This window comes from Lissotriton helveticus, chromosome 4_1, assembly GCF_964261635.1.
Source record: "Lissotriton helveticus chromosome 4_1, aLisHel1.1, whole genome shotgun sequence".
In the NCBI taxonomy this organism is placed as follows: Eukaryota; Metazoa; Chordata; class Amphibia; order Caudata; family Salamandridae; genus Lissotriton; species Lissotriton helveticus.
This window is the reverse complement of record NC_136063.1, coordinates 34,254,270-34,280,187: the sequence shown is the minus strand read 5'-3', so window position 1 is coordinate 34,280,187 and position 25,918 is coordinate 34,254,270. Positions and strand designations below refer to the sequence as shown.

At 43.3% G+C, this 25,918-nt stretch overlaps 1 protein-coding gene across 3 annotated transcripts in view; it reads right to left on the bottom strand.

Moving 5' to 3' along the window:
* The window catches only part of LOC144828309 (GTPase IMAP family member 4-like), a 136,483-nt gene that overhangs the window by 82,894 nt on the left and 27,671 nt on the right, over window positions 1-25,918 (bottom strand). For all 3 annotated transcript variants that reach the window (XR_013610423.1, XM_078686391.1, XM_078686392.1), the window contains exon 2: window positions 5,283-5,359. Coding sequence is in view for 2 of the 3 variants with exons in the window: in XM_078686391.1 (XP_078542517.1) it covers window positions 5,283-5,292 (10 nt within the window). In the remaining variant the exon portion in view is untranslated. The remainder of the gene's footprint in view (window positions 1-5,282; window positions 5,360-25,918) is intronic.

Below are 25,918 nucleotides of genomic sequence, written 5' to 3'. Positions count from 1 at the left end.
CACAAGGGGAATTCCAGCAGGTGTCTGGCATTACATGCTAGTTGAAATATGTGTAAAAAGAAAGGACATTGTAGGAAGTGTTGTAATAGCAAAAATGCTAAAAGAATGATACCAGGAGAGGTGAAGAAAATAACACAAGAGTTATTTTTTCAAGTAGAAGAGATAAATACAAAAGAAAAGAACAGTCACCCAAGTGAAATGGTACAAATCAATCAGACAATGGTACAAATCTGTTTTGACTAATGTCCCTAATTGACAGTCATCTTTTTTTTATTGATTTTATGTCAGCAGGTAGTTATACTTTCAGTAATTCATTAATACAAATAAAGAAGTATCCGGCAGAAGCGAATAATTGATAGTCTCAACCAAAACAGCAATAAAAAAGGTAATTACAGGAATGCAAACAAAAGTCAAATCCAGTTGGTGATAGGAGCCCCGAGTTTTAAACCAAGCATCTTTCTTTTCCGGCTCTTCAGTTTATACACTGCATTCTCGAGTTGATAAATAGATAACATTTTAGATTGCCAGTGGTGAAAATCTGGAGGATCAGCATCCAGCCACTGAAAGGTTAAAAAAAAAGGAATGCAGACATGCAAATAAATAAATTGACAGTCATCTCAAAGTCAGTGTTTAAGGACAACTTTGAGAAGGAGGTGGTGTTAAACAAAATGGACATGAACCCAGGTGGGTATGGTGGACTTCCGATAGAGATGATGGGATATTTTGTGGGTCAGTTGAGGCTAGGAAACCATATAAAACGGGAAAGTGTATGTTTCGGTTAAAGGAGACTTGTTAATAGGGTGCCCACACAAGTGACAAATGGATGTTAAAGTTGATCCTGATACTCACCCACGGCTACAGATTCAGTCAATTTGTCAAGATAAAAAGTCATGTGAAAAACAGTATATCAGGTTTCTTGAAGATTCTTTGGTTTGTCTCATAGGATAAAAGCATCATTTTTAAATTAATAAAAGATTCTGTACCTGGAATAGATGAGCTAAGACACATACCTCTGTAGTTAGAAAAAAAGAAAGTAATTGAATCAGTAGAGGCGACAGAGTGGTTGGCTCCTGTCATAGTTGTGAAAGAAGCATGTGGGGCCATTAAGTTGAAGGTGGATCTAAGGTTACTAAATTGAGAAGTTGTAGTAGACAAATGTCTGCTACCAAATATTGACAAAATGATAATGACACTTAAAGGAGTAAACTATTTTAAACCCCGAGACATGCCTCTGTGTTCTACCAGATGGAGCTAGATGAAGATTTGCAAGATTTAACAGCTTTTATCACACCATTTTGTGCCATTAGGTTTAAAAGTATGCCTTTGATTTTATCTTAGCAGCCTCTGTGCTCCAAAGAGTGATGGAAATGTTGTTGCAGGGTGTTGAAGGGGTACGCTGTTACCAAGATGATTTATTGATATTTGGAAGGAACAAAAAAGAACATGATGGCGGAGTTAATATAGTGCAAAACAGATTGATGAAAGCCGGTTTAACATTAAGGAAGGAAATGTGTAAATTCGGTATTTCAGATGTGAATTATCTTGGACACAAAATATAGAGCTTGGGCTTGACACCTAAAAAGGATTTAGTAGACACTATTTTCAATTTGAAAGCACCAAGTAATAGAGACACATTTGTGTTCTTTACTGGAATGGTGGTATTATACAGTGAATTTATCAGAGGATTTGCTGAGAAGTCAGTTTTGTTGAAGAAACCTCTTGTAAATAAAGCACAGGTTTTGTGGTCTGAAGCCTTTAAAGTTTAAATCATTGAAAAAAGAGATTTGGAAGGGCCACCTGATTTGCAGCCTTTCTTATCTGGTGAGAAAACATTTGTAATTACGGATGTGAGCAGCAAATGGCCTAGGAGATATATTGGTACAGAAGAGTGAAGGAAAAGAACAGTTTATTAATTGTGTCTCTGGATATTTAAGAGGTTCCTAGAACAATAATTTGTCATTGAGGGGGAAGCACAGGCAATTTATTGTGTGTTAAACGAATATAGGAATCTAGTCTGGGGATTCCAGTTACAGGACGTACTGATCATAAACCCTTGAGAGATGTGTTCTTGAAAAATGTTTAGGTCAGATATCCTGAAGAATCAGGAGATGAATAGTTTTGCTGCAACACTTTGACTTTTCATTGGAGTATGTTCCGGCCATAAAATATCAGCCTGCGTGATTGTTTATCAAGGTTGGTTGAACCAGTTAAGGGTAAAGTGGAAAGTAAAATTATCAAGAGTATGAAGGTGAAGAAAAGGAAATGAGTGTATGTGAAGTAACCAATGGAGTGCTTTTGGAGGAGGAATGAACGTTTGCCCTTTTGGATAATGAGAGGTTGAGTGCAGTTGTGATAGAATTGAACAACAAAAAGAGTAACTGGTACACAACATTGAAAGTGTGGGAATAGTGAAATAGTAAAATGAATAGTGACAGTGTGGGGATTGAGAAAAGAATAACTAGCAGTTGACAATGACATTTTGCTAAGAGGGACACAACTAATTCTACTTGGTACACTAAGAGACAGAGTAGTAGCATTGGCCTATGTTGGTCCTCTGGGGATTGTTAAAACTAAAGAAAGGTTGAGGTCCAAATTGTAATGATCTGGAATGCATGTTGAGGTGTAGAGAGATGTTTGTGAATGTATTGAGTGTAATCTTAGTGGAATGATTCTTAAAACCAATAATGTACCAATGGTGGTGTGTGATCTACCAAAACATCCATTGGATGAGTTATCAATCCACAATATAGGCCCTCCAAATGGAGAATTTTGATTGTCTTATCTGATCTTTATTGGTGGGGGGTGGAATCAAGTGTGTTAGTGACATATTTCAAATGAAGTATTTCGAAAGAGGAAAGTATCCCTAATTTGATGCTCTCTGATAATGGCCCCCAGTTTTGCAAGATAAGGGTGTGGCATATAACAAATGTTCTGTATATCAGCAAGCAACCACTGGTGCCATTTAAAGGATAAATAAAACACTCTGGGCTAGATGTAGGTAATCTCATTTTAATGATTCCTAAATACCGAATTTTACTGATTCGGTATTATGGAATTGGTAAATATGATGTAGGTAATTAATAGGTAAAATTTACCGATTCGGTAATATTTCTTATTACCTCTTCCGCAAATACGGATTCAGTAATAGGAAATACCCGGAGGCCCATAGGAATGAATAGGAACCCATTCGCTATTACCGATTCTGTATTTACCGAATCGGTAATAGCGGGAGCATATTCAAGGGTGGCAGGGTGTCACAATGACACCCTGTTGGACCCTTGAATCTTGCATGTGTGCACATGTGGCACACATACATGCCCTAAGGGAATGTATGTCTGCCACATGGCACCTTGAAAAAAGCAAATTATTGCTTTTTTAAAGGTATTCAGTATTTACCACCAACTTGTAGTTGGTGGTAAATAACGAATCCTGATAGAAAAAATGCACTCACTTGAGTGTCACCTACATAGCTTTTAGGGATTCAGTAATTTATTGATTACTTAAAATAAGGATTTGGTATTTTACCGATTCCTTAAAATAAGAAATCGGTAAATTACTGAATCCTTAAAACCTGCTTCCTACATTAGAAAAGGCTAAATACCAGTCGGTAACGGGATAATTACTGATTTTTGGCCGTTACCGACCAGTATTTAGCTACCTACATATGGCCCTTAAAGAGAGTATTGAATTAGGAAGTGGGTTAAATTGGAGGCAGTCCTTGCAGGAGCAGATTACAGCATAAAAAATAACTCCAACCTAGAGCACATATTCAATACTGCTAAATTAGCCCCACAGTTTTACTAGGGAAGTCATCAATAACTGCCTGAGTCTGGAGGAGGGACTATCCATACCATGGTTGTGATTTATGCAAAGTTCATTGGACAATATTGGCCTTTTAGAATTGTTCAGCACCCCCGGTTTGATTAATAAAGCTACTAAAAATATAGTGAAACAGAGATTCAGTGACCATGTATTTTTTTTGCGCTTCCAGTATATTGTGAACAAGCATACTATCTGTTACTATTGCACCACGTTTGGCCTAGGTGATATCCCTTGGTACCTTACGCTAGAGCTAACCAGTTGGGAGAGGTATCTCCTATTTAGATTTAGATCTAAAATTAGATTTAGGTCTGGCGCCTGGTTTACTTTTATGAGCTGGTAGGCGTGTGGAGGCAAGAGCTTCCGCCTCGCCATTGTAATGGCAGGAAGGAAAGATTTTGTTACATTTCATGGTTTTTTGTGGCTTTTATCGTCGTTTCTTTCCATCAAGCCTTAAACCCCTATTGAGAAAATTAGCCTTTCAGAAATGTAGGGTGGCATTAACATATCTTTGAATGTTAAATTGCTCTGAAATTTGTTTCAGCATTTGTTGTAGTTTTAATTATTTGTGTTGAGCTGAGTTTGGTATTCATGATAATGAGTTATGTATGAATTTTATTGTACCATTTTACACTGTGCTTTTATGATCTTTTTATTAGAGATGAATTAAAGATTTAATGAATTGATTTAAATTCGACTCCTCACTCAATCTACATTGTTTAATGGGAGGCCACTGAACATGTTGTTGTGTCCAAGGTGGATGCTGTGGAACAAATCAGTAAAACACATTGGATTGGGTGATGTAGAGAGAAAAGTTATTCATCAAAATAAGAGATACATATAATATGATGAACAAAATAGTGTAAAGAAGATTTTAGTTAAAGTAGGTAATCCTCCAATTTGAGAATGCAGAACAAAGAATGTTGGTGGGCTGGAATGTTTGACAGCTGGTGGGCAGTTGATGTTGGTTGAAGAGCCGGCTGGAGAGTTCAATAAACTACTCTCCTATCGATGACTTATCCAGCCTCAAGTGTTGTGGATTACAACGTTTCAGTTGTAAAATGCAGCAATCGCCTGTGTTAAGAAATCTTGCCAGGAGGCTTTCTAACACCAGAAAATCACACTAGGGAACGCAAATTCTGATTATTTTAAATTAATGTTGGTGAGCCAGGTGTGGGATAAAACTCCACCATGAGGCGATTGGCAGAGTTTTGAGGGAACTCTGCATTCCAAGCAGAACTTGGAGTGGGCAAAACTCCACAAACTCACCAGCAGAGGGGAATTATTCACCCCCCCCCCCAAAAAAAAACACTTAGAAACAGAAAAAAGCATTTTGGATAATGCCAGCTCTCCATGTTGCTGGTATTTACCAATGTTATCATAAATTCATGACATATCATGATCGTGAGTGTTTTATTTGATTTTTCCATAACCTACTACAGAACCTTTGATTCGTACAATACCTGCAGCCATGTCTTCACTTTTTTCTTTGTTTTTCAGATTTCTTGTATGTAGCTTCCCTTTTTCTTTTTTTTGAATTCTAAAAAATAATTTGAAAATGTCATTATAAATAACACTTAAGCCTAGAATTGTATTGAAAACTCTAGCATGCAAGGAGTTCTGCAATCTTATAATTGGCCCCTGCGCAGCATAGACAGGCATCCCCAATTTCCATCATAAAACTACACAATGTGAAAAAAGTGGCACTGGTGTTTGAATTGTACACCTCATTGACAGCACTGGTTGAACAAAGAAAGCTGAGGGTAAGCTAAATAGGGTTGTTTGTCATTTGAGTCTTGGGTGCAGCCATAGTATAGTTGTTGATGATTCCCCATCTGATGAAAAGGACATTTGTTTTCTTTTTTGTACATCAGTGTCTTGCATGAGCACTGTTCACTATGACATCTCAGGGAGTGATGTCACAGACCCTTTGACATCAATGCCCACACAGGAATTGGGATTGGTGGTATCCGTGAATTCATACAAAAAATCAAATGCATATAAAATGATTACAATAACACAAAAACACCAAACATCAAATGAATAAAATAGCAGAAAAACACAAATCACCAAATACAGCATATTTCCAAAGTATATTCATGACTTTCAAAAGTAGTGGAGCGGGAGCTAAAATTGGTTCCTCATTGTGATGTTTATGAGACAATTGAGTCAGGTAGAGCATCATCTCCATCAGAATCAATCCCAGCCAGCTGGGTGCATTGTGTTGCTGTGGTGTGCTATGGGTACCAGGAGATATGTTGAACATTCCAAGCCAGGCAAGACTAACCAGATACTGTGTCATATGCCCTGGGCTGCAAGGCTAGCAATAGGTCATGGTATGGACACACAGATGGCAGACACAGCTACACATTAGACATAAAATCACACAAACCTAGGGAAGGTTAAGTTCTGCAGGCCTTGAATTGTAGGCAAGGGCAGCTGATAATTTGAACAGGGGAAGGGCGAGTGGGCCTCACAACACAAACACACACACACACACACACACATATACCCATTCACAACACTCATACTGATGCAGTCACACAGACACACTCAAAGCACTGACTCACAAATATTCATACATTCACACACCTAATATTAAAAAACGTACCCGCAGCAGTTCTCATAGAGGGAAGCCTTGGAGGTCTCTTGGGACAGTCACCTCCTCTTATTGGCATACATCTGGCCAGCCAGTGAAAGGAGATGGCAGAAATGGACGTGATCAGTGAGATTTGCTGACACAACCCCAGTATATGACAATTTCTTAGTGTTTTAAAACATGCAGCCTAACAGAGGTTTTCAAGACTCTGGTGCACTTTTGAAACATTTATGACACAGAATTATGACTGCAGCAGTCAGACCGCCATAGGACCACAGTAACGGCTAGGGATCCTTGATACATCATCATTTGCTCAGCAGTCAGAGGCAGAAATATGCTGGTGGTGCAGCTGCACCTAGCATATTGTGAGTTGCCTTACCATAACCATTTTCATGGTGGTGAGGAAACTAAGGGCGCCCTAATAGGGTCCCCTTCTGTCTCATGGGCAAGGGAATGTCTGCACTGAAACACATGTAGTGCCCCCCTGGGTTTGCTCCCCCAGTTCCTGCATGGTGTGGCACGCATGCCACACCATGCAGGAAGGTGCGGTTAGCACTCGGAGAGTAGAAGCTGGATGTTAGGCTCTTCTTAAAGCCTCACAGCCCATCAGAGGACCACTTTGTTGTCTAGTTCCTATATATCCTATACAGGATCTGCACGTTTGGATAACATATACTGCAGGATTGTGGCAGACCGACTCTGAGCACCGCTACAGAGTATGTGAGCCTTTCCGTTTCAGCTAGCTCACAGTGCCACAAGAATCTCCTCTTCCCAAGGAGAGATTAGTTCTTGGCAACCTCAGAACATGACAACCCTGATCCCTCAGGACCATGGAAACAATGTACTACTTTTCACTCAGTCACTTGTGCTCACTTTTATGATAAATAGAGGTTGTCTTTACCGCATGATGGAATTTATAATGGTTGTTTGTCCTATTAGAACTAGCCACTTAATAGTCTATGTGCACCGTTTAGGTGGTTCATGTAGTTCTATGTCACTTAGGAAACTATAATCCTGCGAAGTGTGACCACTAGTGTGCTGTTTCTTGAAGCACTATTTCTTTTTTCTATATATTGCACTATGAACTATGTGCATGATTTGATCACTGGGTGATTCCTTCTTGGTGCTTTTTGGTCTTTGGTTTATACTATCTTCACACAAAAGGCTCGAGTTTGAGAACATTGAGCGTATTGTCTGGATAGTATCTAAGTACTGTATTATTTATTGTTGTAGCCCTGACGAAGTCGTCGGGTGAATTTCCATGAGACGAAACATGTGTCGGCTACTGGCTACTTTTGGTGATGTTACCTACAACCAGTTGTCTTGCCTGTACAATGTAATTATGGCTTTGAAAAGAAAAAGGAAAGAAGAAAATAAAGAAGAACATTTCTTCTGAGCACAACTTGTCTTTGGGAATGTATTGGACTGACCTGATATTGTTTATTTGTGAATATCTAATGGTGTTTTGCACGGGAGCGATAATCTTGGTTATAATTATTTAGATGTAATGTATATTTTAACAAATATAATAAATACATTTAAGTTAAAAAATGTAAACATACATATATAAAATGTGATATATAAATGTATGTTCACTTTAAAACAATGAATAAATTGATAATTTTAATTTATTTTAAAATTTTATAAATTATGAAAATTTACAGATGAAAAAACATATATACATACGCCTATAACATGAAATCTAATTAAAAAAATAAATAGAAATTAAAACATTAAAATATTTAATGATTTTTAAACTTACTATTTGCACTCCATTTAGTGCAACAGTAGTTAAAGTGTGAGATAGTGTAGAGGTAAGAATTACTACTCCCACTGCAGTGAATGCAACAGTAGGGAAAGTGTTGGATAGCTTAAGGGTAAAAATTACTATTCCCACTCCAGTAAGTGCAACAGTCGAGAAAGTGTTGGATTGCGGAGGGGTAAACATTACTATTCCAACTCAAGTGAGTGCAACAGGAGGGAAAGTGTTGGATAGCATAAGGGTAGAAATTACTATTCCTACTCCTATCACTGCAACAATAGGGAAAGTGTTGGATAGCGGAGGGATAAAAATTAATATTCCCAATTGAGTGAGTGCAACAGTAGGGAAAGAGTTGGATAGTGAAGGGGGAAAATGGGCTATTCCCACTCCAGTAAGTGCAATAGTAGGGAAAATGCTGAATAGCACAGGGGTAAAAATGACTTCTCCCACTACAGTGAGTGCAACTGTAGGGAAAGTGTTGGATAGCTGGTGTTAAAAATTACTATTCCCAATCCAGTGAGTGCAACAGTAGGGAAAGTGTTGAATAGCAGAGGAGAAAAAATGTATATTTCCACTTAAGTCAATTTAAAATTAAACAAAAAAAAAGACAACTTATTATAATGTGAAAAAATCGGAAAAATTACCGACAAACATTATTTTATAAAAATGTGCAAAAAACAAGTAACTATATTTAAAAGAAATTCATTATAATCAAAAACATTAATTATTACATAAAATGTATATTTTTTATTTCCTACCCTTTAACACCACACAATTGACAACACACAACAAAATTTCTAACAAAAAGTGTATCTTCATAATTAACATAATTAAATATCAAATGAACAAAAATGAATTGAAAAACAAATTAAAACAGATAAAAATGTATTCACTCACCAAACATTACCCCTATAAAACCAAAATCGACAGACAAATAAAAGTAAACAATTAGCATAGATATTAATCAATGAATGAATAAATATTAAGCAAATAATTATTAATTAATAAAACATAAAATACTTGCACACTTTTCATAATTTATTTTACATTTTTTTTATCAATTAACAACTACTTAATAATTAATTGAAAATAATTTACTTCCCACCCTTTACCACTATAAACCCCACAACTCACATCTCAAATAATTACAGTTTTAATTAATGTATTACCATTAATTAACAATTAATTATTATTTAATTCTAAATAAATTACTTCCCACCCTATTCCCCTTCGAAACCCCACCACCCATTCCTAAAAAAAAAGACACAATTAACATAATGAATTACCTATGAATGAATGAATGAATTAATTAATAATAATTCATACACAATTGATAACTAATTATTAATAAATTAATTCCTACAATTAAGAGTATAAATTATAAATAAATACGTATTAATATATACAAATTATTATTACCTTTATTAAAATTAAATTACTTTCTACCCTATTGCCCTATAAGCCCACAAACCGCTCCTACAAAAATGACACAATTAACATAATTACCAATTACTTAGTAATAATTAATAACCAATTAATAATTAATTAATAGTACATTAATCCCAACTGTTAACACTATAAAAGCTAAATTAAATAAATTTGTAATATAAAAAATATTAAATAATGTATCATAATTAAATTACATCTCACCTTTTACCCCTATGAACCCACAACACGCTCCTAAAAAATAACACAACATAATCACCAATCCATTAAATAATAAAAATTAACAACCAATTAAAAATTAATTCATAATAAATTAGTTCCCACATTTAACACTATAAAGTCAAAATTAAATAAATACTGACATATGAAAAATGTTAATTAATGTATTATAGTTAAATTACTTCCCACCCTATTCCCCTACAAACCCACAAAAACAAAAAATTACCATAAAATGAATCACTACTACTAAAAATGTATCACATATATTAAAAAACAAAAGCAATACTTTTACAAAAAAATAGAGCACATACTTTTAAAATACATACTAAAATACATAACACTAATTTAAAAATCGATATTTTAAACAACTATATTTTTGCAAAAGATATTACTTTCAAAAACAATATTTCTTACCTTAAAGTCGATATTTTTGACCACAATATTCTTGCTGTCGATATTTCTGTATCACAATATTTCCAACTCGATATTTGAGTACGTCGATATTTAAAACTCCATAATCTGTCTGTGCACCCAGACCAAGACTGAAGTCCTTATCTGGTAGGTGGTCACACCACAAATTTTGGCGGACCTACAGCAGATGGTGCGTTGCACGTCCTCTGTAGTACCACCACATTTTTAGTCACCTCCATAGTTCTATTTGTTCTTGGGACAAAGTTCCTTTGCATGACTCTAAAAAAAGATGTTCTGCCCTTCACTATATTTTTCCTCTTCAGAACTTGACAATCTGACAATGCACTAAATGTACTCTACATTTTACTCTACTGTTTCTCAGCTAAACTTAGCTCCCTGAAAGGGAGAATACAAAGTGAATCACCAATCTGAGAGTCGGTGGCTTTTGCCATTTTATTCATTGCGATAAGTAGAGTAGCACTGGCAGCTATATTCCAGATACACACCTGCCTTCCTAGTCCTGTGCTCATGGCCTTCATGTGACCAGTACCACCTTTCAGGTCTGTTTGTGCACTCTGAGCTTGCATAGACATCTCATTTTAACCAGTTCAAACCAGCCTCATTCTAGTCTTCCTGCTGCATGAATCCACAAATGAAAAGAAGGCACTATTCTCTCTGATTGGAAGAAGACTTTAATTTTTGAATACATCATCACATTGGTTGACTCAGGCTTCCCACTGTGGCCATTAAAACAGGGAGGCTCTTCGTACAGTAATTTCGTGACTACTTGCTCAAAACGAATGTGGAAAACGGAAAAATAGCTTGTTTGTCTTTCAAAGAGATGAGCTATTTGACAAATGGCCCATCTTAACTAGGTCCATCTGAGTGAAGAACTGTTTGGAAGGTACATTAAAGAGCAAGTACTGTACAAGAGCCTTATGGTTCCTATATTGCAGTTGACCTGGAATTAAAAACAAAGACCAGAGACAAACACAACCACATTCCTGCAAAGTTGCTGGTGGACATGTATCATCAGTAACCCTTCAATCTATCAATCACGCATCACCGTGAGGGTCTCCAGGCACTGAGGGGAGGGGGGGCAGCTACTGCTCGAACAGCCAGGTCTTGAGACATGTCCTGTAGGTTAGCATATCCTGGATCTGGCGCAGATGGGTGGGGAGGATGTTCCATGTCTTGGCGGCGAGGTAGGAAAAGGATCTGCTGCTGGTGGTGGTCCTGTGGATCCGTGGGACAGTGGCGAGGGCAAGGTCGGTTGTAGCAGAGCGGGCAATTTGGGGTGTAGAAGGTGAGACGTTTGTTGAGGTATGCTGGTCCGGTGTTGTTGAGTGCTTTGTGAGCGTGGGTGAGGAACTTGAAGGTGACTGGGAGCCAGTGCAGGACTTTTAAGTGGGCAGTGATGTGGGTGTGACATCGAATGTCAAGGACGAGGCATGCATAGGCGTTCTGTATGCATTGAAGTATTTTCTGGAGTTTGGCTGTGATTCCTACGTAGAGGGCATTGCCGTAGTCCAGTCTGCTGCTGATGAGGGCCTGGGGGAACCTCCTTCTGGTTCCGGTGGGGATCCATCTGTAGATCTTGCAAAACATGCAGATGGTTTTGAAGCAGAAGGAGGAGATGGCGTTGACTTGTTGGGTCATTGAATGCGATGAGTCCAGGATGAACCCCAGGTTGTGTGCATAGTCGGTGGGTGTCGGTGCGGCTCCCAAAGTAGCTGGACACCAGGAGCCCTCCTGGTAGAGGGGGTTGAGCCGAGGATGAGGACCTCTGTTTTGTCTAAATTAAGTTTTGTGTGACTGTTCTACATCCAGTCTTGACGGCCTTCATTCCTTCATGGAGGTTGGTTTTGGCAGTAGCTGGGTCCTTGGTGAGTACGGGGATCAGCTTGGTGTCGTCGGCATAAAAGACGCTGTTGAGGTTGTGTGTGCGGACGTGTAAACGTTGAAAAGGGTAGGGCTGAGCGATGATCCTTGGGGCATGCCACAGGTGATTTTGGTGGCTTTGGAATGGAATGGGGGCGTGGACCCTCTGGATTCTGGAGGTGAGGAAGGAGGTGGTCCTGTTCACGGCTTCTATGTACTTAGGGTCACATCCAGTCCAGTGCTAAAGAATCCAGGAAGGTCTGAGTTTCAATGCACTAGCTTGAGACCTGGCATCTTTTTATAAAGATGTCATAATTTGACAATCATATAAAACCTATTTCTAACCCTCATTTTTCCAAGGAGAAATCATTTTAGTTGTAACTGGCCCAAATTCTTAAAGTCCACATCTTAATAGGAAGTGGAAGAATCTTGGGGATTAGGTTTTTGCCCCAGTCTTGTGTGCGTCCACTGGGAAATTTCAAATTTGTTTGCAAGTTTGATATATGGGAAACGAGCACAAGGTAATGTTGAGGGTCTTGCAAAGCTTGGAATTATGGGAAGCTGAACTGGGCCCTGAAAATCATGAACTATGTTTAACTAACATGTCATTACTGAAACACCAGTTACCTTTGGCATAGACACTGAGACTCTTGGTGCAATGAGTATAATGTAATTCACTCCACTTCATAGTGAGCCTTTATTAAGAAAAGGTAGGGCAAAGGAACAGGCTTATCTGCGCAGCTGAATAGTTATAAAGATTCCCTTTGAACCTGTCCTACATGCTCTTTCTAAATCTACAAGAGAAATGTATTTCTATCAAACATCCAATTTCACACCAATCAGCCCAAATGTATCACATAGTTGGAACAACTCCACTCCAGATGTGAAAGTACTTGTAGTAAAAAATCTTAATGCATCAATTATGAAAATCACAAAGATAAATCACAACATAAAAATTCATAATTAAAACACATCAGAGAATAACATGGTACCCGAGAGGGCTATTACAAACACATTCAGAAATTCATGGCTAATACAGTAAATATGTCATTACAAAAAAGAAAACACCACATGGAATGGAAATAAAAAAGGCAATCAAATTATGCATTTGAAGTGTTAATTTGAATCTTATGTTGACAAGACTTATCAGAGAACAACTATCCCGGACTCTGTAGTTCCTGTTCCATATCTAATTTAACAAAGCTCTCTGCATCAACGCCTTTTGGTGTATGTGAACGAATAGGACCACCTTCTTCAGGACTAACAATAATTGTCCTTCCTTATTCAATTTCAATTAGTCTACCTTCACTCTTATTGTAGTTTTTGATGAGGGTAGGCACCTATTTCTTTGCATGGTGGTGGCGATCCACCCTACATCGTTCCCCACCTGCCACCCATTTACCCCCCGCCATATTAGTATAGCGGGGGTACCGTGGCGGACGGGAAGACCGCCTGCCACTTTTCTGCCCGGCAGACAAGTTGATTGGGTGGAAAAGGGTTTAATATGGTGGCGGTGTCTGCTAAACACCGTTAGCCATATTAGCAAGGGGGTGGAAACATGCCTTTCCGTGGTGGCATGCAGAGTTATCTTAGGGGGGCCTGATGCGGGCTTCCATGGTATTGGAGGGGTGGGGGGTGCACATGGCGGGGTTAAATATGGTACCCCCCTGCATTGTCATGGACATGGTGGCAGGCACCACGTGGTGCCTGTCACCTTGTGCATGACAATGCAGGCAGCGCACCGCCCACCACAAAGCTGGGAATGGAGGATGCCACTGCCATGGTGGCGGTGGCATCCTAATCATCAGGGCAGGACCGCGGCACCACTGGTGGTCGGTCCCAGCACCGCTAGGGTGGAGGTTGGACGAAAGTACGCCTGCCATCCTAATGGCCCCCTTAGTGTTTCATTTCTAGCAAATCACCAGTCATGAATCATATACGAGAAACAGAAACATCTTAGAATCAAGTCCTCAAAGACAGAAATATATATATATTTTTTCAAAGGAGAAGCAGTACTCATCATAATAGGTTATTCCATGTTATTTTATTTACTATTATAGCTGGAGGAAGAGAAAATAAGTAAATTAATCGATGCTGTCAAATACAAAACAATTACCTAGGTCTTAAAAGGAAAACATCTGGTCACCACTCGTATATTCAAAGTAATGTCCACCAGATACTGGTCTTTACAAATTGGTGCAATGGAAATGGCCTTCATTCAAAATTATCATCAGCATTTCACATACATACTAGTCAATATCAAAAGAAAAAAAACTCGTGCTATATCTCGATACATGCAAAAACATTAAGAAACAATTTAAAGTTATGTACCTTGCAACTGTGAAACTAAGGACCCTCCGGTGGCAGTCTGACTGCCCACAGCCCTTTGGTCTGACTACTGGATTACAGTCCCGGTGGTCGGACCCACAGTGGTCAGGGGAAGACCACCGTCTCCACCAGGATCAGTGATTCTGACTGGCTGTTAGTCAGAATTGTATTCCTGAATGGCAGCGGTGCAGAATCTGCCACCACCCTCAGGATTATGATATTCCTTTCCAACAGCCTTTTAATGTTGGGAAGACTACCACAAAGGGGCTGTAGGAAATGAAATTTGGGTTCTTCATCAGTTGTGGGCCATTGTACAGAGGCCCTGAAGGCAGATTAAGTGCCTCCATTCACCTCCATGTGCCATTTTCCGTGGATGACATTGAGCATGGCACAGGGTGCATGGAGGTACAGGAGGTGATCCATATCCCAGCGGCTTGTGCTGCAGTCCTTTTCCATGGCCTCAGCACAAGCCTCCCTGTTATGGTGCACTTTCTGACTGCCAGCACAGCAACAGCGGGCAGCGGTCTGACCGGCCATCATCATAATTGGCCCCTAAGTGTAACAGTCATGAGAAGCCAGCTCAAAGTTTTCCTTTCATTATTTTCTATGGGGACTGAAACAAAACTTGTGTATCAAATCACCCTAAATTTGACAAACTAGATTCAAATGTTATTACTTGCACCCAAAAAAATCTAAATTTGTTATTACATGAGTTGAAAAAGCCTAAGACCAATAGGGATCCTACCAACACAAAGTGCTAGGCCTGGGTGGAGCTCACAGAGTTTTAATCCAAAAAACTCCACTATCTGCCGCGTTCGACACTGTGGATCACAACATCCTTCTCCACCGTGTCGAACAGGCTGGCATCCAGGGCCTCGCTCTTGGGTGGGTGGAGTCATTTCTTACCGGCAGAACCCAAGCCGTTCGTTTGGGATCATTCATTGCATCCAAAACCCCTATCACCTGTGGTGTCCCCCAAGGTTCCTCTCTTTCCCCTTTATTATTTAATCTGTACCTCCGCCCCCTCATTCACTCACTTCAAAGCTGGGACGCTACAGTTTTCAACTATGCGGACGATCTGCAGATCGTCCTCCCGCTTCACTCTCCACATGCTGTCAATAATTTTCACTCTATTATGACCCACATTCAGCAGTGGATGAATCACAACCAACTAAAACTTAATCCTGGGAAGACTGAGCTCCTTCTCCCTGGTTCCAGTGCTGCTTACTGGGGTCCGCAGTTCTGGCCCATTGAGCTTGGCCCCCCTCCTGATCCGGCCAAGACGGTGAAGAGTCTCGGAGTGACAATCGATGCCGAGCTCTCGCTTAAAGCCCAAGTAGGTGCCACGATCTCTTCATGTATGTTCCAGCTCCGAAAGATCCGGAAGATCAGGCACCTACTACCACATGCGGCATTGGCCCAGGTTGTTATGTCCCTGGTTCTTTCCCGCCTGGACTTTTCTAATTCCCTTTATCACGGACTCCCATGTTCTCTTGTGGGCCGCCTCCAGGTTGTGCAGAACCAGGCAGCCCGTCTTATTTTCAAAGTCCCAAAATGGCAGTCTGCGAAGCACTTGCTTCATAAGCTCCATTGGCTGCCAGTAGAACGGAGGGTGGCCTTTAAGTTGGGCTGTCTTACGTTCAAATCCCTCCACTGCACCAGTCCTGCCTTTCTTAACTCACTGATCACTCCGTACCAACCTGCACGTAACCTTCGGTCAGCTCATTATCACCTACTTGTCACTCCCAAAGTCAAAACCAGCAAGGTTGGGGGCCGCCGCTTTGCCCACCTCGCACCTTAATTCTGGAATTCTCTTCCAATGGTCATTAAATCTAATGGTTCCTTACTTCAATTCAGGAAGCTTTTAAAAACTTTTCTGTTCTCTAGCACCGGTTAGTTCTGCCTTGGGATTCTGTTTTTTGTTCTGTCAGTTAGCGCCAAGAAACCTCTGGTGTTAGTGCGCTTAAGAAGTCTCACCTAACATAACATAACATAACAAAGGGATAGAAAAACGCCACTGCGCTCCATGGAGTTCCATTAGCATGGAGTATGTTAAGTTGTGCTACTTGCACTGATTTTAGACACCAGGAGTTTGTCCCAGCATGAAGAGCACTCAGCATCATGCCAGAGTGAACAGCTGCTTTCTACGGGACACATCCTTAAAAATTAATTTTTTACAATGAGTAGCCTTAACAACAACTCCTAAAGAACGACCTGGACCTGATTATAGCCTTATAGCCCGCCGTAATGGGCTATACCGGCTATTAAAGGCCCTCTCCAGCGAGCCGAAGGCGAGGGCCTTTAACAAGGGTGAGGGACTTTAATAGTCAGTATAGCCCAGCTACGAAGGGATAGAAGGCTATTAGAAAAGAGAAGATTGAAATACCCTCAGGCTCCCTGAAACCTTTGTTCACAGCCAGAGCTGTGAACAAAGAAACATTGGAATGTTTGAGCTCCGGTAACAGCCATTATAAGCCCAGAGCTACTCAATTGTTTTCAATGGAGCTCCCAACATTCCAATGTTCTAATAGTTTTTATTAGTTTTATTTAATATAATGAATCGTTGATGTGTAAGGAATCTTGTTACATAGGGATACGAGGCACTTGTTTGGTTTAATATAATTAATTGTTCCCTTGTGAGGAATTGTGTCACTATGGATGCGAGGCACCGTTGAAATTACACATCTATGTGCTGTCCGATCTGGGAGAGAAACGGAGCCTGTGTTTATTACACAAAGATTACTGGGCACTCGTAGCCATGTGAACTGTCTGCGGTGAGTGTTTTTTGAGCAGGAGATTTCCACTTCGTTTTTCTAATGTAGGAGGTTTGCCCGGTAATTTGTGACATCAGCTTTGCTGCTCGCACCACGCAACCTAGAGGGAGAACAGGGGTTATTTTATGAGTGTACCCCTTAACCTGACTAGAGGAGAGGGTCCCTATTTGTCACAAGTACCTACCTGTGCCGATTAGAGACCCCCAAATCTAACATTGGAAGCAACGGAAAGGATTCCGGATTTGCATTTGTGACTCTTGTACAGTGACTGGTGAACAATACTTAGTGAGTCGCAGACCATAACAATACCACATACTTTTTGATAGATTCCTTTTTGAATTTTTAGATTGCATATTTTTGAAAGATGACTGATTCAGTAGAGAGAGCAGCATCTGTAGCCTCCCTTAATTGTGAATGGGAGGAAGAGAGGCTGGGATGCTACACAGTTAGGCATACAAAGTACTTTTGCAAAAAGTTTAATGTTCCCACTTCTGTACAATGCCCAGAGGGCCTGGGTAGAAGCAAGGAAAGCTCCTGTGATTGAGGAGGATGATGATGCAGAAGTACAACAGGAAGGGCCATTGGGTTTAGGAGGAAGGAAACCACCTTCCCCTGCAGGTAGCAATGCTTCTAACAAAAGCCTGTCTCCACAGGAGTTGGAGGACAGAGAGAGAGATCAAGGAGGGATGAGATGGAATTGACCAAGTTCAAGGTGAATAGGCAACTAGAAATAGAAAATAGGAGATTAGATCTTGAGGAAAAGAAAATGCAGATGGAGCATGAAAAAGTTTTAAGGGAGTTGGAGTTAAAAGCTAGAAGTTTGGGTAGTACTCCCTCTGGAGGCAGCGTGCCATTAGTACACACTGAAGGTAGAGTGTATATTCCAAAGGATGTGGTGAAAGAGTTTTACAAAAATTATGATATTGGTCAGTGGTTCAGAGCCTATGCGGTAGCCATGTCTTCCCCCCCCCCCCGGGCCCTGAGAGAGATTGGGGAGCGGGGTTGTGGGGAAGGTTCCTTAGTGAGGGGCGGAATACATTGTTAGACTTGCCTTCTGAAGTCCACAATTCATACAACCACATGAAAGATGCATTGATGTCTAGGTATGTTTTGACACCTGAGCTCTATAGGCTCAGGAAATGCAAAAAGTACATGGGTTGAATATTTCACTTTCTTTTGCAGAGCATTGGATGGTTGGGTAAAGGGCAGAAAGGTTAATGATTTTCAAGGTCTCTTTGATTCGATTGCAAGGGAGCACTTGCCTGATAATTGTTTTCCAGAGCTGCGCCAGCATCTGATAGATTCAGAAAAGGGGGTGGTGATGAACAGAGTGTCTGAATTAAGCAGACCAATCTTACCCAGTTCAAAGATCAGGGCTTGATCCATCACCGTTATTTAGCTCACTGCCCCATCCCAGCTCTGAACCTGGCTATATGCAAATTAGTCTGTCCCTGGCCCAGTGCATCATGGGAACAGGGCAGACCAAACTACCAAGCCAATTCTTCACCAGAAAGGAGACAAGCTTCCGGGGACCGGTTTCTGGCATTTCAGCCGTCGTCGGCCCGGCTTGCTTGAATCCTGATGGAGTAGTGAGCAAGGGACTCTTGTCTGAGTATACCCTGCCACACCTATAGTGGCCAAAAACGATTCAGAAAAGGGGGTGGTGATGAACAGAGTGTCTGAATTAAGCAGACCACTCTTACCCAGTCCAAAGATCAGGGCTTGATCCATCACCGTTATTTAGCTCACTGCCCCAGCTCAGAACCTGGCTATATGCAAATTAGCCTGTCCCTGGCCCAGTGCATCATGGGAACAGGGCAGACCAAACTACCAAGCCAATTCTTCACCAGAAAGGAGACAAGCTTCCGGGGACCGGTTTCTGGCATTTCAGCCGTCGTCGGCCCGGCTTGCTTGAATCCTGATGGAGCAGTGAGCAAGGGACTCATGTCTGAGTATACCCTGCCACACCTATAGTGGCCAAAAACGATTCAGAAAAAAAAGTGAAAGAATTGGCTTGGTAGTTTGGTTTGCCCTGTTCCCATGATGCACTGGGACAGGGACAGACTAATTTGCATGTAGCCAGGTTCTGAGCTGGGATGGTGCAGTGAGCTAAAAAACGGTGATGGATCAAGCCCTGATCTGTTGACTGGGTAGGAGTATTCTGCTTAATTCAGAAACTCTGTCCATCACCACCCCCTTTTCTGAATCGTTTTGTCCACCATAAGCGTGGAAGGGTATACTCAGATGTGAGTCCCTTGCTCATTGCACCATCAGGATTCAAGCAAGCCGGGCCGATGACGGCTGTAATACCAGATACCGGTCCCCGGAAGCTTGTTTCCTTCCCAGTGAAAGAATTGGCTTGGTAGTTTGGTTTGCCCTGTTCCCATGATGCACTGGGACAGGGACAGACTAATTTGCATGTAGCCAGGTTCTGAGCTGGGATGGTGCAGTGAGCTAAAAAACGGTGATGGATCAAGCCCTGATCTGTTGACTGGGTAGGAGTATTCTGCTTAATTCAGAAACTCTGTCCATCACCACCCCCTTTTCTGAATAGCATCTGATAGATAGCAAGCTGACTAACCCTAGGAAGCTTGCTGAGGAGGTGGACCGCTGGGTCCACAAGGGTCACATGGGAGACTCAGCCAAAGGTGGGCAGGGTCCCCAGCAGAAGAGTGGGAGGGACAAGGATAAACAGAAGGAGTTTCTCAAAGGGCACCAAAGTAGTCCCCAAGGGAACCCCATGAAAGGTTCCCATCCTCCCCTGAGAGAAAAAGCAAGGGGCCCGACAGGTAGTCCTGTTCCCCAGGGGCCCCTGAAGTGTTACAAGTGTGGTGACCTGGTTCATACGGCGTGTGATACCAGGTGCTGCCTGTTTGGTAAACAAGCCTCCACTGGTGCTCCGCCCTGGCAGAAGGCTAGTGTAGCCTTGGGGGAGGAGATTGGTGTCCAAGGTGGGTGGGTTCCGGCACAGATGACCCTTGTCTCTTTAGGAGACAGTGAGATGGTCTCAGAAGCTCAGCTACCCAGGAACACTAAGAAATATGGGCAGCGAGTGACCGTCAATGGCCAAAAGGTGGAGGCTCCTAGAGATACAGAAGCCAGTGTGACAGCTGTCAGGTGTCACCTGGTGTCTCAAGAGCAGATTTTCCCTCACGCATTTTGCCGAGTTGTTAACACCGACAACACAGAGAGTCATTGTCCAATGGCTCAGGTTCCCTTTGAGTGGGGGGGTCTCTGTTACTCTTCAGGTAGCTGTGAGGGCCACCATGCCTGTTGACGATTTGTTAGGAAATTACTTGGAAAGCTCCCCTTGGGAAAAGGTGGAGAAGACAACTCACTTGAGGATGGTTGCACTGCCTGACTGGGTGTGCGTGACCACCCGGTCAATGTCAGCCAGTAGGGGTTCTCAAGAGGACCTGGAGCATGAGAGGGAGGCTCAGGAACCTGTTGAAGAGAGAAGTGGCGAGGGGCGTGGGAAAACGGCCCCTGAAGTTCCTACAGCCCAGGAGAAGGTAGAACCTGAAGGGGGATGCCCTGGAGCCAACCGGGGAACAGATAGTTGAACTGGGAGACCTGCCTGAGCTGACCCATTGGCATCAAGAAGGAGGTACCTCCAGGGAAGAATTTTGCAAGGAGCAGAAACAATGCCCTTCTCTTGAGGGCTTGCGGCAACATGCTGTAAACCAGGCAGCAGGTGATCAGTCAGGATCACATTGGATCTATTGGGAGAATGGTCTCCTGTATAGTGAGCCTAAGGTTGCTGAACCTGGGTCAGCCGGTGTGCTGGTGGTACCCCAGAAGTTCAGATCCTTCCTACTGGGGCTGGCTCATGATGTGCCATTAGCAGAACATTTGGGGCAGGACAAGACCTTTGAAAGGCTTGTCACCCACTTTCATTGGCCCCAAATGTGTGAGTTCTGACACTCATTGCAGGACATGTCAGAGTTGCCAGACAAGTGGAAAGAGTGGGAGGAAGCACAAGGCTCCTCTCCAGCCATTCCCTGTGGTCAATCACCCCTTTGAGCGGGTAGTGATTGACATTGTAGGGCCACTGGACCCCTAGAGAGCCATGTGCAACAGGTTCATCCTGGTCTTGGACGACCATTCCACCCGGTACCCGGAAGCCATATCTCTTAGGACAGTGACGGCCCCCGTGGTGGGACGAGCACTGATGGGAATGTTCTCACGAGTAGGATTCCCTCGAGAGGTGGTGTCTGACCCGGGAACCAACTTCTATTCCAAATATATGAAGTCCCTGTGGCAGGAGTGTGGTGTAACCTACAAGTTTACCACTCCTTACCACCCCCAAGGAAATGGGATGGTTGAAAGGTTCAACCGGACCCTGAAAGGCATGATCATGGGTCTTGAGGAACACATGAGGCGTAATTGGGACGTCATCTTACCATGCATACTGTTTGCATACCTGGAGGTGGCACAGAAATCTCTAGGGTTTAGTCCCTTTGAGCTTCTCTATGGACTCCGCGGTCAGAGGACCTCTGAGTCTGGTTAAAGAAGGCTGGGAGTAATCTCCCAGGAAACCTCCCCAGGATGTATATGGTATAGGAGAGTAGGGTCTGCTATCCTATGGTCACCCCAAATTTTTGCTTTTTGCTTCACTGGTTTATGACTTAATGTGGCTGTGGGCCTGCTAATCAGACCCACAGCCTGCTGTTCTCTCTCTAAATTATTGCCAATGCACTCTAGGTGCATTAGGAATTGGAACTGGTTCACCTTGTTTGACCCTGTAACAGTGTACCATAGGTACCCAGGGCATAGGTGCATCCAAGGCCTACCAGGGAATGCAGCATGTATTGTGCCACCCCTGGCCTGGCCTCCATATTTGACACAACTGGCTGATCACTCAGCTGGGGTAAGTTGGTGTAATCACCTCTTACTTAGATATAGTATCCATATATCTAACCTTAAACTGGACACATATGTTCCTATCAGCCACTCCTATGGAAGGCCTCATCAATCCTGGAGGCAGAGTGCTTGGAAATATGTGAGATGGTGCTCTAGCATGAGCTGAGCCTGTCTGCAGCTGTCGGGAACCACTCCCTAAGCTGTTCCAGGATATTGCCATACCATATACTCTTAAGTGCATTATAATCCTCGCGGTTATATGCTATCTTTGGTTTGGCTTTATCAAAACATGTCGAGTAAGGTGTCATACGAATTGGAATACTATCCCCTCGACAGTTCTGTCGACGGGGATAGCATTCCACCCTTCTAGAGGGACACGACATGTGTGTAGCCTTAACCCCGGTTAAAGTTAATCAGAGCCTCAGCATCACAAAATGGATGCTGCCACCACAGACACGAGTCTGACCTCCTGCTGCTGGGAGTCCTTCCAGCGAGGGAGGCTTGGACAAGTCATAAGAGTCAAGTCATAAGATTTGTATAGCGCACTACATACCCAGAGGGTTTCAAGGCGCTTAGGAAGGGGAGGAGGATTATTTGTCAAATATCCACGTTTTAAGCTGCTTTCTGAACGCTAGGTGATTCTGGGTGAGGCGAAGGTGAGCGGGGAGTGAGTTCCATGTTTTGGCAGCCAGGTATGAAAAGGATCTGCCTCCCATGGTGGTCTTGTTGATGCGAGGTACAGTGGCGAAGGCCTGGCTGGAAGAGCGAAGTTGGCGGGAGGGGGTGTAGAAGGACAGTCGGGAGTTGAGGCAGTCTGGTCCGATGTCGTAGAGTGATTTGTGTGCGTGGGTGAGCAGTCGGAAAGTGATCCTCTTATTGACGGGTAGCCAGTGGAGGTCTTTAAGGTGACCAGAGATGTGTTCGTTGCGTGGAATGTCTAATATAAGCCTGGCTGAGGCGTTTTGGATTCGTTGTAGTTTCTTCTGGAGTTTAGCGGTGGTACCTGCGTAGAGGGTGTTTCCGTAGTCCAGTCGGCTCGTGACTAGAGCGTGGGTGACTGTTTTCCTTGTTTCGGAGGGGATCCAGCGAAATGTTTTTCTGAGCATGCGAAGAATGTTAAAGCAGGAAGAGGATACGGCGCTGACTTGTCTGTTCATTGAGAGTGAAGAATCCAGGATGACGCCAAGGTTCCGTGCGTGGTCTGTCGGGATGGGTGCTTTTCCGAGGGCTTCCGGCCACCAGGAGTCGTCCCATGCGGAGGGGGATGTACCTAAGATGAGGACTTCTGTTTTGTCTGAGTTCAGTTTCAGACGGCTTTGTTTCATCCATTCGGCGACTTCTTTCATTCCTTCGTGTAAGTTAGTCTTGGCGGTGCTGGGGTCCTTGGTGAGAGAAAGGATCAGCTGAGTGTCATCCGCGTAAGAGATGATGTTGAGGTTGTGTTGGCGGGCGATGGCCGCGAGGGGGGTCATGTATACGTTGAAGAGGGTGGGACTGCCTTGGGAGGTGCGAGCACCACCCCAGACAGGGTTTTGTGTATTGGGTAGGAGAGGGCTGAATAGATTGAGACATGCCCGGGGCACACAAGGTGTCCTCGTGCATAAGCCAGTCCAAACCGGCTCTGGTGCTTTCCAGCCCCAGTCCTGGCGAGGAGCTGGACAAAGGAAAGGGGGTGTAACCGCCCCCCTTCCTGGTCCCACCCAGAGGAGGGACCTAGTAGGTGATCCACCCCTCAGATTGGGAATAAGAGTGGGAGCAGTGCCATTGCACAGCAGATCATCCTGAAATCAACTTACAACTAAGAAGACGACTGGAATTCGACATTCTGCCGCTCAGAAGACTGAAGAGTATCTCCCTTGTGGCCTAGGAGTGGCCACCCTGTGAATACAGGTACCAACCAGCGAATCGACGTCTGCTTTGCCGCCGCCTCCCGCCGGAGCCCGAGCCCAGAGCCTGACAAGACCCAGACTCCCAGACTTCTCACAGTCCGATCCACAGTCCCTGCAAAGAAGGGACCAGTGGAGGCACCGAGAGACGTGGGACCGGCCATCTTGGAAGACCCCCGAAGAGCTGACTGTGCAGCATCAGAGGCATCCTCGACGTTGTGCTTTGGGGACTAATGACCCCCAACCACCGAGCAGCCTTTGCACCGAAGATCAGCCCCCCAGCATCTCCACGATTTGCGTGGGGCCCTTTTGCATTGTGCCACTTGACGCATCATCCCGGCCACTAGCCACGCGACCAGCGGCCATCTTGGCGACGAAACCGAAGAATTACACTGCGGGTCTGGTTGCTCCAGACTTGCCCTCGCTCCTGTAAAAAGGAGCACCCGCTCTGACCTTGCTGGTCCGAGTAAGAAGCCTTTTTCAACTTCTGCGTGGATTGCATTAGCCAAGGCCTGTTTGCTCCGATCAAGTTGTCGACACCGCCAACAGCGAGAAGCCTACGTGGGACAGCTCGTGACCGACTCCTGGACGTCCTCAACCCCCGGTGTCTACGTGGCTGCAGAGAGAAGCTACACCTCAACGCCTGTTTGCACCCGACATCGCCTGGTTCCAACCTGGTTCCACGGTAGTCACTGGCTAGTGACTTTGAACATTGTCCCCTCTGCTTTCAGGTCTTCACACCTTCAGATCCACCCTTGGATCCACCAGAACTCTTCACCTCGAGCCGCCTGCAGCATCTTCAGCTCCAAGCACCATCGACCAGCGTGTCGAAACCCGACACTACTTCGACCCTATGCACCCGCTTCCTGTGGGTGAGGTAACTCAGCTCCGCCGGTGTTCCCACACTGGTACACATCTCTAGGGCCTGTGTCTCAAGTTTCAGCTTTCTAGGTCACTCGGAAGGTTCCGAACTAACTAACTTTGTACTTTTTACGCACCATAGACTTTCCATTGGTGAGTGCGTGCACTTTAAACATTGCACCCGAGTCCCGCGGGCCTTTCCTGACTTAGTCACCGCTAGTCCCGATCAGCTCCAGCGATTCCCAAGGCCCTAGGCCTGTTTCCTTTCCGATTGGTATCTCTTATACCACTTTCTTAGTATATGGTTTAGGTGGCCCCTAGGGCTCATCCATATTTGTGCAACTTTTGTGTATTTTAAACTGTCTTGTGTTTAACGCTTGTGCTTCTGTGCTCATAAAGAGTCCAGGGGATATTTGTAGTTAATAAATCTATATATATTTTCAATATATATATTTGTGTGGTGTCCTTTCATTTGGTATTCAAGGGGGTTGTGTATGGTAATACAGCTGGCTTCACATGCCTTTCAGAGTTTAGCCTAAGACTGCTTTGTCCACGTTACCACTAGGATAACTGGTCTATAAGGTTGACTTACAACCAATCATCATAAGGGTTGCTTGGCATGGTACAAAGTGATCACTAGAATTAGTGAGCATTATATACCAGGCCAACTTCTCACATATGGCTTCATGCTGGCCTTCAGGAACCAGAACAGGCGCTTCAGTGAACTCACTCAGGCGAAACTGGAGGCCAACCAAGAGGAGATGAAGTGCTGGTATGACCAGAATGTCACTCTGGTAGAGCTTCAACATGGATAGAAAGTGTGGGTCTTGGCCCCAGTGGAGCCCTGCGCACTCCAGGATAAGTGGACCGGACCATTTGAAGTTGTGGAGCTCAAGAGTCCAGTTACCTACTTGGTGGACTTGCAGTCACCTAGGAACCGCTTGAGGGTCCTACCTGTTAACCGCCTTAAGCCCCACTTAGAGAGGTCTGAAGTGGGCATGCTCTTGGCAACAGATGCTGGGATGAAGGAGGAGACTGAGCCTCTTCCCGACCTCCTGTCAGCCTCAAA